The sequence below is a fragment of the Strigops habroptila genome, chromosome 1 (assembly GCF_004027225.2).
Source record: "Strigops habroptila isolate Jane chromosome 1, bStrHab1.2.pri, whole genome shotgun sequence".
NCBI lineage: Eukaryota > Metazoa > Chordata > Aves > Psittaciformes > Psittacidae > Strigops > Strigops habroptila.
This window is the reverse complement of record NC_044277.2, coordinates 132,479,103-132,497,057: the sequence shown is the minus strand read 5'-3', so window position 1 is coordinate 132,497,057 and position 17,955 is coordinate 132,479,103. Positions and strand designations below refer to the sequence as shown.

Here is a 17,955-nt window from a genome sequence, read left to right as displayed (position 1 = left end):
CATTCTCCGTGGGCAGCATTAGCAATAAAATCAAGACAACATTTAATACAAAAAAAATATTGGCAGGCGCTAAAAGGCCGTTTGTTGCCATTCATAACTTGGAGATGCGTTTTAATGCACTTTAATGATGATTTGAAGAGATGTCCTTGCGCGTTCTCGGCCGGTAAAGGAGTCCAAAATGAGGGGGGGGGCCGAGACAGGAGGTGGCTTTACCGCGTGGGGCGGCAGGGACGTGGGGCGGTGGGGGCCGGGCCGATGCGCCCCTGCCGCGGGTGGTTTAACCACGCCGGGAGCCCTTCCCTGCCCCCGGGCCCCCTCCTCTTTGAATGCAGTTGATTCATGAACTAGGGTACGAAATGCAAATGTTCATTAAGTCTTTCCTCCCTCCTCTCTCCATCCTCCCTCCCGCCTCCGCACCCCCTTCCAAAAAAAAAAAAAAAAAAAAAAATAAAATCTTTTTTTTCTTCTAGTGAATAGCTTCAACATGGCGTGCTGAAAGGCAGAAGCTTTGCCCGTTCCTAGATCTGAACTGTGATTAAACATCCCCAAAGAAAGCATCTCTTTTCCTCCTACCGCTCCCCCCATTCCCTCCCCTCCCCGTAGCGTAGAGGAAAGCGCCCTCTTCTACGTAGGAAAGGTCAAGTCCTACAACGCACAACCCACGGTCATTACTGTACGGTGACCCGGGGTGTACTGGGGAGGAACGGCCGGGTGTCCCGTGATCAAAAACACTGGGACCTTTTTTTTTTTTTTTGCTTTTTCTTTCCTTTTTTTTTTTTTTCCTTTCCTTTTTTTCCCTCCTCCTCATACGATGGGAATCCGTGGAATTAGACAGCATTTTAGCTTCCTGCAATCACCTTGTGTGCAAATCGCCATCGGAAATCCTAGGGAACCAGGAGAGACAGAGAGAGGGAAAAAATAAATAGCAGTAATAACAGTAATTATACCAGCAATAATCGTCATTAGCCCGTGATATTGCTGCGTTTTGCCTGAAGCTGGCAGGAAGGACGATGTGCCCTAGTGGCTAGATTTCTCTTCGTCTAAAGGCAGACCAACAACTAGAACAAAAAAATTATATCAAACCCCAAATCAACAGCAACCCAAGTCACTGAGAGATCGCGAAGGAGTGTTTTGTGGAACGGGTCTATTTAATCTGTAGGGGAGGAAAGCCAAATAATATGCAATCCATCCTCATTGATCTGGAGGTCTACAGCCCAGCGCGGGATCCTAGCTGTCAGTCTCCGTCGGGATATATTTTTGCACAGGCGAGAGACTTCTGGATGCTGGGGTAAGATTTTCATGCTCTTCCTGGAAGCGGCTGAATGTTTCTCCTCTCCCCCTGGCTCGGTGGTGAATTAGGCAAACAAGCCAACACCAAACACCCACCCGGTCCTCCCGCGAAGCCGCCTGCATGACTGGAGCAAGGTCATTCGAAAGGCCTTTGTGGAGGGTTTCCCAGGCCCCCGCTCTCCCCCCAACCCACCCCTTTACCTCCCCACCCCGCTCCCTTTCTCCTACGGTGTAGGAGGCCGAAGTGCCGCTTCTCCTGCTGCGACCTGGGTGAAGAAGGCTGCCTGGGCTAAGAGAGCCGAAGAGCCCGCTGAGAAAAGTAAGATTGCTTTTCCTAGCTTGGATGCTGGCTCCACCTTTCCCAGAGATGCTGCTTCCCATTCTAGCATAGGTGGAAAGTAAAGAAGGCTCCTGGCAGGAAAGTGGACCAGGAGAAGCTGGGGTTAGAGCCCAAGATGTGGGCAGACTTGCAGATACAGCTGCTGTTTGCTTGGCTTTGTGCTGCACCGGGGTGTCTTGCAGAGTTGGGTCTCTTTCCTCGTGGAAAAGCTGCTCTTGGATTTTAATCGTGGTTGGTTTACTCACGTGTGTTTGCTTCTGACATTATTTTTATCGTTCAAGAGCTGGGGAGGAGGGTGGACGGTTACGTGTGGAAAGAAGCAGGGGAAGCATGTTGAACCTGTCTGCTTTTCGCCGTAGCCTATGTGTATCTAGAGAGGAAAATGCCAGCCAGGAGGTGTAACCTGCCAGTTTAAATTAATCTGAACTTCGTCGTGATCGCTTTGATTTAAACGCACCAAGCAAAGTGCTTTCATTTATTCCTGGTCGTATAAATCGGCCCCTCTAGTCGGTCTGGGAGAGGAGCAATAGAAGAGCAGGGTGTTTTAAGCCTGGTTTTAGCCTTCGAGATGCCCTCAGGTAGGCATAAAAAATTATGGATTTTAATACAAAGCAATCCTGAATGGGCATTGTCTCAAGCTAGTGGTTGGTTTATGTTTAAATATGTGAAGGTTTGTAAAATCAAAATACCGTGCTGTACAGACACTTGATAGGAAAGTAAAATCGAAAGAGAAAGGAGTAACCAGCACACTGCGCCCTGTCTGATTAGGAGGTTTTGTCCGAATTTCCTGGCCTCTGTGGCGGGGACCTGTCTTGTTGATGCACCCCGATTTCTGTAAGGAGTGATATTAGTATCGGCCTTTGCTGGAAAGTCGGGAAAGGGCAAATAAGCGGGACCGCAAGCGGGTTTCCACCCCGGCATAGGCGAGAGCAGCCATATTAGGCTTAGATTGAGAGCTATTTTTATGGGTATCTTTGTGTGACACAAGAGAGAACGGACAAGAAGCGGTCCTTATAGAGCTGGCTGAGCTATATGGAGGTATGCGATCACATCCTCGGTTGCAGCGCGAATTTTAATCTCGTGTTAGCCAAACAGCTTCCTATAAAGGTTACACAAATACAGGTACCTTCATTATTATACAATTCTGAGAGTCCATCAAAATATGAAGTTAGAGCTTTGAAGTCGTTGATTTGACAGCCCCGGTATAGTGATACTTCCTGTACCCGCCCCCTAAAACAATCCTTGATGAAGAAATGCCTTTACGTCGGTGGGTTTCACGATATGTGAATAAGGTTCTCCTATAAAGTTAGCGGTATGGTACAGTAAAATCTGATGTGTTTCTTGGCGAGTTGGGCAAAATAAAATAAAAAAAAATTGAAATACGTTTATAAATCATTGTTAAAGTCCAATGTATATTAGAGAGAACCCTGTATCCTATAAAATTCAGTTTAGCTTAGAATCCCAGTCGATTACCTTGACTTGAATTTCTGTGGCGAAGCGCGGATCTTGGCATCACAGAAACAGTCTATCTACGACAAGCTTGTCTCAGCGTTGAGACATTCCACTTCGCGTAGCTTTCAGCTCTTAATCTAGAGGGCACATTACATATCTCATAACTCTGGTGTGTTGTTTGCATCCTGAATTTGCAGGGAAAAAAAAAAACACTCGTTTGTCCGAGGCAACGCAAGAGAAATCCGGCCCACCCCCCACCTCCCAAATATATTTCCTGGATTAACAAATCTAAGGTCAAGTTCAAGGCATTAGTTGTAGCAATACTTTTAAATGTAAGTGGACATGGGAATGTTTTGGCGGCCTTGTTTTTTTCCCCCCTAAGGTGGAGGGTAAAGCAGCATTCCGGGCTGCGCATGAACTTTGCATGGAAACATCGCTTGAGATGTGGCCGTCCGTAGGGTTAACCACGCCGTTTAATAGCACCGCACTTTCAAGGGGTTTCTGGGGATGTTCCCTAAACCGTTCTGATTAATTCCACATAAAATACACCGGCACGAAAGGGGACTGCTACCTGCTTCCTACAAACGGCGCTAACGACCTGGGGTTTTGTGTGTCTGGGTGGGAGTCGCTGGGAAGTGCCTGCTTTGCTGTACCGCGGATTATAACCAGGGAAATTTGCTTTCGCGCTCGTTTTAAGCCCGCCGCTTGGTCTAGACACCCCTCACCCGCAGCCTAGTTTTGCCGAAGTCTCTTGCACCTGTATCTGGATAGACGGGGCGGGGGTGTGTGGAATGAATGACTGGATGTGAGTATTCGTGTGTCGGGAAAATCTCGCAGAGCATTCAAGGGGAGAAAAAGAGACATTTATGGTAGCACCGTCAGTCAATCAATTTCCGATATACTTGGCCGTCTGAGAAAATATTTCCTCATGTCCCCCTTATAGCCAAAACTGCCTCCATTCTCTTTCAGGAGCAAGCTACTAAATATAAAATATTAACAATATAAAATAAACCGAATTTTAGAGGGGTTCAACTTCCCGGAGCCTGGGCGGGCAGGGCTAGAAGACTGGGGGGGGAGGGGGGGCGGGGGCGAAGAGAGACGGCGCTGCGAAAGACTCCCTGCGCTTGGGAAGGCGCCGGAAGTCTGTCACAACACTACGGCGTTTGGCTGCAAAAGGGCAGGAAAATAGTAGTCGAAAAAAGAGATTTTATCTCTCTGGAAGTAGCTTCGTCTCTTGAAATAAACGAAACAAAACAAAACAAAAAGAGCCCTCGATATTTTGGCTTGCAGCAGCTGTCGGAATCAGAGTCTGCCTTTAGATAGAGCCCTCGAGCGTACAAGGGATGCAAAATAGCAGGGTTGGTCGCCAGCGATGGGTAAATCTCTGTAGGTCCGCAGCCCTTTAATCCCAATAGGCAAACTAAACGTGAGAATTGGGAAGATCTAAAAAACAATCACCCTCAGCAGCTTTTCCATCTCACTACTTAAATAGACACAGAGGGTGATGGAGGAAAGGATTTCGGTAATCGATACTAAAAATCAATCTAAAATATTCTACTCCCAGATGAGTGCAGCCTTTTGAGATGTTCAAGCCTCTGACATAACGTAATGTGATTAAATACAACAAAAAGAGTCATAATAACTTTGACTTGAATCGTGTATACATCCGCCCTTTCTCTTTGCACGTATTCTGCAGTTCCCTAGAAAAATCACAATCATACCGCTTCAGGTTTTGGACGATAAATAGTCTATCCCATATCACAGCACGGGGCTTCCATCTCGCCAATTTAAAAAATTACCTATTATTTAAATTATTAGAAACATTTTAGCTAACTATTGAAACACACTTCTATTGCAGTGTTACGGGAACATATTTAGTTGAAAAGTAAAAATAAAAATAAAACCAAAGACTACGTATAGCTCCTTTCCATAAAGGTCAAAAAGGCAAACAGAAAAGAAGAAACAACAGTAAAGAACTTCTGAGCCCTAAACATTTAAAATACAAACAATAAGCACAATTTTTTTTTTTTCCCTAAAGCTGCATTCCTGGCCAATTTTGCGAAGAATTATCGCCTTCTGGCCCTATTTTCATTGGAAAAGTTGGAAGGGGGTTGCTCTTTTCCTTGGCAATAAGGTTGCGAATTCCCTAATACTGTATTTTTCTAATAAGCCTTTGCAGACTGTAATCAACCCCCAGGTTTACCAAACACTGTCCTAATTCCTGAGACATTTTCTCCTGCTCGAGCCGGAACACCCCTCACCATTCCCATGCGAGAGGAGCAGCAGCGATGGAAGCCAGCGATCGTGTAATATTTTAATTAGCTCCTCTTGACGCAAATTCCTTTTAGCACACGTCTCTCCTGTTAATTATAAGCACCCACCCTATTGGCAAGGTAAATGGCCGGCTTCAATTTTTTTTTTTTCCCCAAGCAAAACCTGGTGCAAAAAGACAACAATTTAGATACTTTAGAACTTGACCTCTTGAAGACTAGCGGTAGTAACTTAAACAGTCCCCTTCGCACGCCATCTGTATATATAAAAGCTGGCTATCGAGGCATCTTAGCTCTGTTTATATTCCTCCAAAGAAGAGATGTAGCATTTTTTTTCCTCGCTTTGTTTAGCTTAGATGTGGATAAATGTGCTCACAGTCTCCCCACCTCTTGGCCACGCTTCTCCTTTGCAAAAACGTCCTGCAGCAGAGCTCCCAAATTCAGAGCGGTTTTACCCTCTCTAATCCGGCCGAAATACATGGGAAGGCGTAACGAATGCATTTTGCTTCTCCAAACGAAATGCCTGCCTTTGTTTATGTTGTTTTCAGTGAGGTTAGCGAGGGGAAGGCTCGGTTTTCCCCCTTCCTCAACGCGGAAGTCCCAATTACTGTATTAAAAGAGCAATTCAACATTAGACTAAATAATCAACATTTATAATTGTGCTGAACACAGCAACTTAACAGCAGGCTCCCTGCAATTACCCGCACATTCCGGGGCTTTAAGCGTACATTATCTCTGTTTCACTCAACAGCAAATAAAGCAGAGAACAGCCTGTGCCTTGGATGTCTACTCACTCCCAGACGAGCGGCACCTCTCGCAGCCTTCCCCATCACCCTCCCCGCTTGCTCTGCAGGAGGAGCCCAGAAGCGTTTTGGGGTCCCCTTGCGTTGCTAAAGCGCTTGGAGAAACAAACTGCTCGGTTTGGGAAGGGGGGACGAGGGGATACACACACACAACTCGAGCGATGCAAAAGTAGGCATCAGGGCTGCATGTGTGCATGCTTGCAAGCACACATATGCCCAGACACACACACACACACCCCACACGCACACACACGCCTATTCGCAGTTGCCTTCTCGCCCTTCTTGCCTTAATTTCCCTTTGTTTCCCAGAGGCAGCCGCGACCTCTGGCACGGCAGAGCCTCGCACGGCGCCGCAGCCCCGGCCGCCGAAAGGAGCTAGGACGAGCCCCATACAAACCTGTGCCGGTTCCGCTCCCCACTTCTAGCCCAAAGGTTTGAAATTTATTGAAATGCAAGAGGGAGGGAGGGCTGCAGTGAGTCCGAGGAGGTGGCGTCCCGCGATTAAGCACTGGGCAGCTCTGTCATGTCTGCTCTGACACAAGCTGAAGTTGACTGCCAAAGTGCTATAAAACCGCAGGTCGGTCTAGAACTGTTTTCGGTTCTCCTAGACGCGCCGTGTTCAATTATAGCCTTAAAAGCCCTAATACAAGTGCAAGAATTTGTTTGCCATCACACAGAGGCGGGGCGAGGCTCTGCAGTGGTGGTGCCTTTGTTATCTCAAAGTCACTGAAATCCTTATACATTCCTTTTTGTTGGAATGGAGGGGTGTCTGAGTGTGAGCAGGGTGTGGGGAGAGGGTTTTCGTCCACGGAATTGAAGGGTGGGGGGACACAGGGAAAAGAAACAGTGCTCGGATATCAAAAGAGGGCTTCCGACCCCCCAAACCCACCCCATACCCCCATCCGCCCTCAGAAGCGGAAAGTAAATGCGAGCGAAAGTATAACGTTAAGGAAAAAGCCATCCGGATCTCTTGCATCCCCCTCCCCAAGTTAAGAAAAAAAAAGAAGAGAGAGGGAGAGGGAAACCACCAAACCCTTTTATAGTCCTTAAAAGACGCTGCAGTCTTCTGCTGGCGGTTTTGACGATGTGCAATCTCTTTCCATCCACTTTCTAGCAAATATGTCCAGCTGGAAGATTAATTAATTAATTTCAAGTTCAGCTTGCAGACATGCAGTAAGCGTAAGAAGTTCTTGCAGCAAACCAAAATAAAGAGTTCATTACAGGGATACGTCCAGAGCATTTGATTTGTGAACGGTAACCCTTGTAAAATAAGAAAAAGGCATATAAACATTAATGCTAATAAATTAGTTTACTCCACTGCAAAGTAATTACTTGATAATACTGAATTTACAGCTTGAATTCAAACGTAATAGTTAACTATAATGTAGGGAAAATACATAATGAGAATATTTTCTCTGTGCACAACATGATTAGATTTGTTATTGAGTCAGTTACGATAAGCTAAGCAATAAATAAACAAATCGATGTTGACATTTAAATACCGAAGATCTCCAGAATTTACTGGAGAACTTTCTCCGGATATATAAATACTTCCACAGCACTGCAGAGGAAGAGGGGGAAAATCCAAATATTCCTTCCCTAACGTTTTCGTTTCCCTTCCATTAGCCTCCAAAGTCCACGGGGGCATGGATCTTGAACTACTTCTGATTTCCTAAGAGCACCGACTTTACAATAGCCTTTTACAGTTCTGTTTTTCTATTTTGATGAAATCCAGCCGGAACCCAAATATTTCTTTTCTGAAATCGAGCATCAGAATAGCAAAAAAATATTTTCTCCGAGAGCCTAGGGATGTCCATGCCTCAAAAGGTGCTGTATTCTTTGGCGTATTTCTCTGTTTTCTTTGGCTCTGCTCGTTCGGTGGGGTGTGCATTTTTATTGGCAGAGAAGTACATTTTAGTCTCTGCCCTGTACAATCCGCTTTCTATATCATCCCTTTCATGCAACAATAGTAAAAGTTTAACCACGATTTTAAAATAGGTCTCCCTGGGTCTCAGCCTTCAGCGACGGTGCGAAGCGAAAAGGAAAGTATCTCGGAACTGCAAGCTTGTTTCTAGGGGTTAACAGTATGTCAAATAATTTTAACTAGGCTTCTGGCAATTAAACTCTACGTATTTGTCAAGATGGGGTAGCCCAATCTGCACTGGTTTTCCAAGTATTTGGCGGCAGCGTTGAGGCGGAGAGATCAGCAAACACCCTTTAGCTCCGTGGTCTGCAATTTAAAGGGCTTTCTGGCGTTGCGAATGAGGCAAGGGATGGTTTGAAGGGGGTGAGGAGGGCGAACCTGCGTCCTGGGAACCCGACATTGCTAACTACCTCCAGCAAAGCTTGGCTGAAGCCGCGCGGGGTATTTGAGGTTAATATGTAAGTAAGGGAAGGAAGACACTAAGCGCTTCGGAAGTGAACATGAATGCAAGCATGTAATCTATTCACCATGAAAATCAGTACAGACTTGACCCTGGCACATTCTTCCTAGTTTCAAGAAAAATCCTGCGGGGTGAGGGCTTTTTATTTTTCTTTTTTTTTCTTTTTTTTTTTTTTGGGGGGGGGGGAGGCTGTGGGGGAGGGGGTCTTGAGAACTCAAACCGATCTAAAACAAACTGGTAAAAAAAGAAAAGGGGGGTGGTGGTGGTGAGAAATAAACCCCCGGTCGGTTCCTTGAGGAGCGTATCCTGCTCGGCAGCAGCTCTCCGGCAGAAGCCATGCCTGGATCTCTGCTGTGCCCTCCGCCCGGAGCCTGCCGTCTGTCCGCCGAGCGCCCCAGCCCGCACACGGCCAGCGGGAAGGTCTCACCCAGCCCTGGGGGGACCGCTAAGGCTGTGCCCCAGCGCCAGCGGGCGCCTCGGTCCAGGCGGCCCGGCCCGGTGCGGGGCTGCGGCAGTGGCCCGGCGGGTCCGTGTCCCCCGGGGCTCCCCCCCGCGCTCGGCTCGCCCCTGGGAGCCGGCGACGAGCTGTTGCTTCCCCCGCGCCGGCCACAAAGGGAGCGGGGCCCGGACCCGCCGCTCGTCAATGTCAACGTCGGGCCACGTGACCGCACCTCCCTGCCGCCGCCGGGGAGAGCTTTCCACGTCAGCTTACGTCTCCCCATCTCTTACTTCACGGATCTGCTTCAAAGAGGCAGCTGCGTTAGAGAATCATGTTAAGCTCAGCTAATGCGGAGAAGCCGAGGTAGCCCTAATGATGGATTTTGATGAGCGTGTTCCTTGTTCCTCTAACATGTATTTGCCAAGTTGTACTTACTACGTCTCGGGTCCTGATTTTTCCAGCCTCCCTTCTTTTTTGCCCCAGACCCCGTCTTCTCGCCCTATGACATACTCCTACTCCTCCAACCTACCCCAAGTCCAACCTGTGAGAGAAGTTACCTTCAGGGAATATGCCATTGATCCCTCCAGTAAATGGCACCCCAGGAACAATCTGCCCCACTGCTACTCAGCAGAGGAGATCATGCACAGAGACTGCCTGCCTGCCACCAACACTGCTAGCATGGGCGAGATGTTCGGCAAAAACACAGCTAACGTCTACCACCCCAGCAGCAACGTCTCCTCCAATTTCTATAGCACAGTGGGCAGGAACGGGGTCCTACCCCAGGCTTTCGACCAGTTTTTCGAGACGGCTTATGGCACGGCGGAAAACCTGGCCTCGGCGGACTACCCGGTAGACAAGAGTGGCGAGAAGGCGCCCGCGGCCGCCGGGGCGGCGGCGGCAACTTCAAGTTCGGAGGGCGGCTGCGGCAGGGCGGCGGCGGCGGCGGAGAAGGAGAGGCGGAGGCGGCCGGAGAGCAGCAGCAGCCCCGAGTCATCTTCCGGCAACAATGAGGAGAAATCCGGCAGCTCCAGTACGTATAAAGGCAGCGCCCGAGCGCTTTTAGGAAAGGCAGCTTGAAATCTAGCGCACCGCCGCTGTTAAATTTTTATATGCTGTTTTATAAGCATATAAGGTTTATGAAGGGCCTTTAGATTTCCCCCAACAAAACTTTGTTATAAAAGGCGAGATCACGTGTTTAGTGCTGAAATTGGCCGTGAAATACCCACCGGGCAATGGATGCCTTAAAAAAATTTTTTTTCTCTCTCCTTCCTTTTTTTTTTTAATAATAATAAAAAAGAGCTCTGTGGTCAACTCTCGAAAATATAATAACGTCCGTTCGGTGCCTGTAAATTCGGGATTAAAAAAAAAAAAAAAAGGAGATCTAGACTCCTTTGATATCAATGTAATCCAGTGATTTTATAAAAGCCATGTGTTGCACCAGAAGTCTAGTTAGGAGCTGAATTCAAAGCCTTAGCAGTTTTAACGATTGCACTAGAATAGCGTTTAACAGATAAAGTAGCCGCCTGAACTGTAGCAATATATTAAAAGAAACAAATTAACCTAAAGCTGGCCTTTTTGTCTAAAGGAAGCCATTTTACTAAGGCACTGTGGCAATTACGTGTTGCCTTCTGTCCAACAGTTTGTTACTTGCAATTGTTATTCAATCTGTCAAAGTCTGATTTTTTTATGTGGGCTTTTTAAAAGGCAAAGCCAGTATACGGCTCGGGGGAAAAAAAATACTTCAACAATGAACTGTACCAGAAAAGGAAGTTTTTAAAGGGATAGGAGCTTCGTTTAACGTAAAGAGCTCCTGAACCCTGAAACCTTTTATATTCTGCTTAATGAACTTTAAAACCGTAATGGCTAATCGAGAGGAGAATACCTCGATGTTGCGGAGAGCACGCTTGAAAATAGCCGGCTGGGGGAGAATGAGGCGCCTTGGCCCTGAGCTAAGGGTTTTTTTTCCTCTGCTGTGGATTAGCCTAGGGAAGGAGGGCGAGATCCGAGCGGGTATGGTTCGGAGAGAGCTGGACGCGGGGTCCCCCTGCCCGCTGCCGCCCTGCCTGCTGCAGGCAGCCAGGTGATGGCTGCTGCCTGGGCAGCTCCGTGTGCGCGGAGTCCGGCGAAGCAGCCTACAAAGGCTTTCCTCCAGGTCGTGAAACCCACAGGAACCCCCCGCCACCAGCCCTTCCTCCCGCCGCCCTCCCCGCCGAGGCAGCGAGGCCGGATCCCCGCGTCCCGGCGGGGGTTTCACCCTGCCCGAGGCCCGGGGCCGAGGCTGCTCCCGGTGGGTCCCTCTCTCTGGCTGCCCGCACCGGCCAACGCGTGGGGCTGTTGCCCAGCCTCAGACCTGCCACCGACGGCCACGGAGCGGGCAAAATTTTCCATGTTAACGTGGTTTTTTTTTTGGAGTATGTCCCCCCCACCTCTCCTCAGCCCCCACCAGGTCTCAAACGCTTCTGCCTTTTTTCGCTCCACAGGTGGACAACGTACCCGTAAAAAGAGATGCCCATACACCAAATATCAGATTAGGGAGTTAGAAAGGGAATTCTTCTTCAGCGTCTACATAAACAAAGAGAAACGCCTCCAGCTCTCCCGAATGCTCAATCTGACCGACCGCCAAGTGAAAATATGGTTTCAGAACAGAAGAATGAAAGAAAAAAAAATTAACAGGGACCGATTACAATATTACTCAGCTAATCCACTACTTTAAAACTCATAGCGTTTTTCAAGACGAGATTAAATTCAGATTTCGCCCTTGACAAGGTCAAGCCACGGGGTTACATGGAGGGAGGAGGTGTGTATCTGATGGGACTAGAAGAATCCAAGGTTTTACATACATGTAAATCTACTCTGGAACTTCAATGATGATTTTATATATATATAGATATATTTACATATCAACTGGAATCGATTTGATTTTGACACACATGGCACCCATTTCGGAACGGGCACGTCACCTCTGAGAGCAAAATCCATACCTCTTACCTTTCCAGGCACTGCGGCTCACCCTGCTACCGCTTTCGGGGCGCATAGGCCGTGAGACAACATCCCTCCGTCCCCGGACTCGCCCATTCCCGGCTCTCCTTCGCCCCTGGGCGGCTGCGGACCAGGGTCTGGAGATTGCCAGGTTGAGCTCACCCACCCAGGACCACTGCAGAATAGAAACTCTGAGAAATAACCTTCTGTTCTTCCTTAGTGGAAAAAATGTCTAGGTTAGAGGCAGTGCTCCACTGCCCATGGGTTTGAAAGGAGAATTTGAGGGGACACACACATAACACCAGGAGGGGGGGATGACATGCCTACACCTTCACAAGCCAACCGCGAGCAGTTGTAATACGGATGTAGTGATGGTTCCAATAGCGTTTCCTTTGGGGGTGTGGGGAGGAAGGGGCTAGGGGGAAGAAAGAGGACTAAATGAAAGACTTAATTATTTACTTAAAAAAAAAAAACCAAAAAAACCCACCAGGTATAAATTCGCCATATATCGTAAAGAAACAATCACTGGGAAAAAAATTTGCAAATTTTTAGCTCTCGTTTTATTTATGACAACTGACTATGCGTTGCCATCTTTTCGGAGACAAATCATATTTAAATGCTAAAAATAAAACGGGGGGAGAAGTGTGAATTTAAGCGTTTTAAAAGAAACAACTCCATAAAGGAAACTAACCTTCTGGCTTCTGGCTCACAAACTTTCTTCAGGAAATACCTGTGGAGAACGACAGTTTAGCAAATACCACACAACACTTAATTGAAACTTGGAGTTGTGCAATGCACTAACATTGGATCATTAAAATAACTCCATCGCATGTTCGTTTAAAGGTGACTAGCGAGGAGTTTAAACGGAAGCCAAACAATGTAAATATGGTAATTTTGTTGTTGTCTACTTTAAATGTCACGAGCTCTACTTTGTCGCCCAGTCGACGTATGCAAAGAATGGAGAGTTGTTCGGACTTATTTTAAATATCTATAAATATATATATATATTTCCCTGCAGGAACCAAAGCGTGGAAAAAAAAAAAAAAAAAAAACAGGCAATTTAAAACAAAAAAGGTAAAAAAAAAAAAAGAAAATATTTAAAATTCTATATCAGTTTACAAAGGATACGGTGTTCTATCGTTAAGGTAATTTGCTGTTGAGAATATCTGAATGTATATTTCATACAGGAACGGTGTTTTACAAGACTTGTAAATACTAAAAAAAGAACCCATGACCTATTTTGTTCGAATGCTTTTCTCCCCCTCCCCTTTTTTTTTTGTGGTGGTGTTGTTCCTTTGGGGCTAAAGGGTGTGGGATTTCTTTACATGTGCAACAAAGTGGTGGTAAGAATGTTTTTTGATTAGTAAATTTGCCAAATGGATGTAATTTCTTTGTCACGGTTCACGAAATGCAGTATCTTTATATGACATCACTGTTTTCAACATGTATCATCTATATGTATATACAGTTTTCTTTTAATATGCGAAAGTATTTGGTTGCATGTATACAGTGGAACAGCGCACAAGGAAAATAAAAAAATAGAAACTTTATATTTTTACTCTGGTGTTAAGTTACTGCATGTTCTTTTATCTAATGTAACTCTGGGACCCAAAATTCCTCGTGACCTTGTTCAGCCGTTTGGGGAGAATTATTCTTCTTTGGGGAACTTCGCCGTTAAATCTTCTGCTCTGGAGTTAACAAGTGAACCTGGGCTTGCTCTAGCATCTTTTTAGGGGGTCGCAGGGAGAGGATAATGAAGGATGTTGGTAGCTCACTGTGTCTTAGGCCTTTTTCTTACCCTGCCAAGGCCGGTAAGGCAAGGTTCTATGCTCCAGGGTTTGATGTGACATTGCTGCTTGCTCCCCACCACATGAGTCCAGGAAAACTGCTTGGGAAATGCTGGCAGTGTCAGTAGCGTTTGGGGCAGATTTTATAAGCCAAAGGGAATTTATAACCAAAGGGAAAGTCTCAGCCAGCCGATGGATGTGGCCAGAAGCGTGAGAGCCCTAACAAAATTGTTGTCTTTGGAAAAAAAAAAAAAAAAGGCATGTGGTGGAAATGGACTGTTTGAAATTGTCCTTGATCTCCAAGGCAGGGAGGAGGTGGACTGAGGCGGGCGGGGGGGCGAAGGGGTGGAGGGCTGGAGGGAGAAAGTTATGGGAGGGAGGTGGGGAGAAAACCCCAAACAATAGCTGAGATAGGAATGTGTTTTGGGAAGAGTGTTTGAATCTTTCATGTTGACCCTAATCCTAATCAGGAGAAGAAAGTACATTCTGTTTTCACATTGTTTACTGGCTTTGAACTTCTGTATTGCTTGGACATCACCCATAACCTTGAGGTGAAGGACTTACTGACTTTGGGCCTTTGTTGACAACCGCCACCCAGCCAGGCAACCTCTACCCAAAGGAAATGTTAAAAAGTGAGGGGGGAAAAAGAGAACTTTGTTTGTTTGTTTGTCTAGTGTGCAAGGGGTGATGCCAGTTAAGAGGAGACGGACAGAGGGACAGGCACTGGGAGAGGGACAGAGGGACGGATGGTGAGCTAAATGGCAACGAGTTAAGCCAGCAAGCTTCCTTTCCTGGTTAAAAATTAACTAGCATTCCTAGCCAATCCCAGAGACAGTTAAACCATGGATTTTCTCTGGTTGGGGTTCTGATTTCCTAGCCCAATAAAATCTCATCCTCTATGTTGTTGTGACAATGTGGCCATAAAAAGTGTCCGTGACTTGTCTGCTCGCCTGTACGAAATACATTGCTATAAAGGCAGCGGAGGTTTCTGCACCGAGAGGTGAGTGGCCACTTGCCCACCACCATCCGTCCATCCGTCCGCCTGCCCGCAGTCCTGCCTTGGGGCCCCGCGGCAGGACGGCGGGCAGGCGGACGCGCGGTCGGAGGCGGTTTGAAGGCTGTTTTGCCACAAGATGGCGATCTTCAGATCAATGTCAAAGCCGCCCAAGGCGAGGGGAGCAGCCTGCAGAAAAAAAAAAAAATCTTGGCCTTTGTTCATTTTGCATCCCTGGAGCCGCACGGGTAATTATTGCACTTACAGGGCTTCGCGTTACAAAAAGCCGCTCGGGATGCCGGGGAAGGGGAGGGAGCTGCTGGGGCTTCTCGGTGGAGTTAAAGCCTCTGGGTTTTGGGTTGGGAAATGCGCGAAGGTAAGTGTTTTATCCATCTACCCTGAGTAGAGAAGGGAGAGGAGCGGGCAGTGGTCGCGGTGGTCCCCAGCCAGCTGGGGTGGCCCCGGATCGGACCATGGAGCACAGCGGAAAAGAAGTGTAGTGAGGGGAAGCGATGCAAAAAGTTGGTGATTACGATGTGAAATAATATAGAAGGGACTTTCTGAGTTGCAGCTGACCTTTTATTTTCTCTTTGTAAAGTTTTGGCCAGCCGCGTGGAAAAACCCACGTTATCTGGAAATATTTTTTCAGAGTAACTTGTAGCTTTCTTCCAGTTATAACAAAAAAAAAAAAAAAAAAAGTAGCACTGGAAATATTATGAAACTTGACATTTATATGTGGAACAGTAGGTGTCTTCAATCAAATAGATCTATGGCAACAGAGACTGTAAATGACAGACAATTCTGACAATCTTATTGGACTTGAACTGTAGTTTAGTTGGGGTCGTTTGGTAACTTTAAAGGGTAGGCTGCTTCCTTGCAGCTGGACACAGACTGTGGTAAACAAATTTTGACACACTTAAGTTAAAAACTCTTTGTGTGATTGCATATGAAGTCAATGTTTATGCGAGACCAGATTTGGATTTCCTCTATCTATCTATCTATCTATCTATCTATCTATCTATCTCTCTCTCTCTCTAAACCAGCACATGGGCTGTAAACAAACAATAGTCACGCATTCTCATGTGCTCAGGGCTGCTCTGGGTTGTAGCTTTGAAACTCTATCCTGGCTACGAGTATCCCTAACTCCAGGTTACTTTTCTCGCCCATAAAAGTTTCACATGTTTTTGTTATGTCTCCATTTGAGAAGGGCGTGAGAGAAGGTGATATTATAGGAAGGAGATACTGGTTTGGCTGCATGTTTTAATTCACGTGTTTCTTAGGAGAGATATACAATTTTAAAATATCTGTCCGGTGAAGAAAAAAATAGAAGAAAAAGAAAGGAAAAAAAAAGGTCATTTTATCCTTGCTCTCTCGTAATGCAACACGCCTACAGTATTCTTAAAGAAAGCGCCCTTGTGCTTCCAGGGAACTGTTGCAAGTGTAGTTAAAAGCACATGCTCAGTCGGTAGAGAGCAGTTTTGAAATGCCTATCGGAACCGATCGATTTTATCAAAGATGCTCAGTTAAAAGCTCAGGGATGTTGATCTCATTTAACCTCCCCTCGGCAACGCCAAGACGCGAGAAGCCACGTCTCGGAAAAGAGCAGGGAGAGTTGAGGGTCCCTTTGCAACATTTCATTTTACACCAGTTAAGTTAAACTCAGCATATTTGATCAAATATTTATTTTTCCCCTCGTTGTTTCCCTGCCCCATTCAATACTCGGCTGAATAAATCAAAGGGACCCCAGCAGCAGTTAAAGCGCCCTCTGGTTACGAATTGTTTACTGACGGCCGCAGTTATAGGATAATATTTAAAAAAAACAAGCTTGTTTCTTACAATAACTGTTTATTATTTCACATGATTTGGGTTTGCATGTTTTGGAGGGAAGAGGCGAAGCCAACTCAGTGTCTACACTGTGTTTAATTAATCGTGTACTCAACTTCAGCTCACATACCACATCCAAACCCCTGGGAGGCTTTTTCATAAGCTCTTTGGGTTTCTGTTTTGTTGGGGTTTTTTTGGTTTTTGTTTTTCGTTTTTTTTTTTTTTTTTGTCACAATCTTTTCATTAAATGCTCTGAAATCGAAACTTCAGGCCAACGTGTGTGTCTGAGAGCCAAGTTGTACCGCAACCAAAAAAGACATTTGTGTACGCATCCAGATCTTTTTTAAAGGAATGACAGCTACAAAAAGGGGAGAAGGGATACAGTTTCAAATGCTTAATACAGCTGTGCGGCCCATCTCTCACAGTAGAACGGGTACACTTAAAAGACGGACTCGGGTATATAAGATTTCCCCGGCACATATATAACCCGATACCGCTGTTGCTTCTGCCCGGTGTTCGGGGCTCTCTGGACAATAGAAAGCCCCGTTGCTCTCGCCAGTGCCGAGGAATGGCGAGGAGACGAAGCCCTAATGAACTGGTTGGATGTATTTTGTCCTGACGCACCCTAGAATTCGGAGCTCGCCAGACTTACTTGCAAAATATGTTCCTAATCCAAATGAGTAAAACGATACACATATACTATAAAACATAGTTAGGAGAACAAGCCTCCGGATGGCTGGAATAAAATTAAATCTCAGCCTAATTTTTAACAGGATAATCCGCCAAAAAAGCCAACCTCACCACCACCACCACCAGCGTGAAAGAATTTATAGTAAAGATAAAATTAGTGGGGCCGTCATTTGTCACCTAACTTGGCACAGACGCAGTTCCTAAACCTCCTGATTGAAATCCGCCTTCTTTGGAGCAATTCCAAAAAAGAAAGGGGAAGCAAAAAAAAAAAAAAAAAGAAAGGACGAATCTGGCACACATGCACGTTCTTGACAACTGACAGTTCCAGTATTTAATAACTATACCCTGATTGCATTAATTTTCGGAGCTGTATAAAACGTAATTCGAGGCTATATTCTCAGATAGGCGGCGCATGCACTCCTGCAACAGCCTGCAAGGCCATTTGCGTTTTCACAAATTGCAGTTTGCCCGTGTCTACAAATAAAAGCATATTTTAATTAGCTCGCAAAACGCGTCTCCGGATTAACAGTGCTGATCTTTTGGGTTATACGGGCCAATAATAAAAAGATAAATCACTGTTTAACATGATCCATTTTGAGATTTCCAGTCATAATTTGCTCAGGCTGAGCTGTCGAGTTTTATTTATTCCCTTTTTGTTTTTAATTTCAGTCCATCCAATAAAACGGCTTAACGACGCTATTAA

The 17,955-nt window shown here is 46.1% G+C and overlaps 1 protein-coding gene and 1 long non-coding RNA gene across 5 annotated transcripts; one reads left to right on the top strand and one right to left on the bottom strand.

Moving 5' to 3' along the window:
• Nucleotides 1-446: 446 nt before the first annotated feature.
• Nucleotides 447-6,770, bottom strand: LOC115607978. 3 transcript variants are annotated; one of them, XR_003991421.1, is made up of 3 exons: nucleotides 6,553-6,770; nucleotides 3,104-3,267; nucleotides 447-884 (listed from the first exon to the last, which is right to left on the bottom strand). It is a non-coding gene; the product is annotated as an uncharacterized LOC115607978 (long non-coding RNA). The 3 variants fall into 3 exon arrangements; XR_003991416.1 differs by lacking the exon at nucleotides 6,553-6,770 and adding an exon at nucleotides 5,740-6,263; XR_003991418.1 differs by lacking the exons at nucleotides 447-884; nucleotides 6,553-6,770 and adding an exon at nucleotides 5,740-6,263 and having other exon boundaries at nucleotides 2,685-3,267.
• HOXA11 (homeobox A11) lies at nucleotides 747-13,513 on the top strand. 2 transcript variants are annotated; one of them, XM_030485945.1, is made up of 3 exons: nucleotides 747-1,288; nucleotides 9,440-10,008; nucleotides 11,459-13,513. In XM_030485945.1, the coding sequence occupies exons 1-3, from the start codon at nucleotides 1,179-1,181 to the stop codon at nucleotides 11,689-11,691; spliced, it is 912 nt and encodes a 303-aa protein (XP_030341805.1). In that variant the 5' UTR covers nucleotides 747-1,178; the 3' UTR covers nucleotides 11,692-13,513. The 2 variants fall into 2 exon arrangements, with proteins under 2 accessions (XP_030341805.1, XP_030341816.1); XM_030485956.1 differs by lacking the exon at nucleotides 747-1,288 and having other exon boundaries at nucleotides 7,617-10,008.
• The last annotated feature ends 4,442 nt before the right edge of the window (nucleotides 13,514-17,955 follow it).

Coding starts and splice junctions, on each gene's coding strand:
- HOXA11 (XM_030485945.1), top strand. CDS start 1,179: ATGCAATCCATCCTCATTGATCTGGAGGTCTACAGCCCAGCGCGGGAT. Junction 1,289..9,439: donor AGAGACTTCTGGATGCTGGG/GTAAGATTTTCA, acceptor TGATTTTTCCAG/CCTCCCTTCTTTTTTGCCCC. Junction 10,009..11,458: donor GGAGAAATCCGGCAGCTCCA/GTACGTATAAAG, acceptor TTCGCTCCACAG/GTGGACAACGTACCCGTAAA.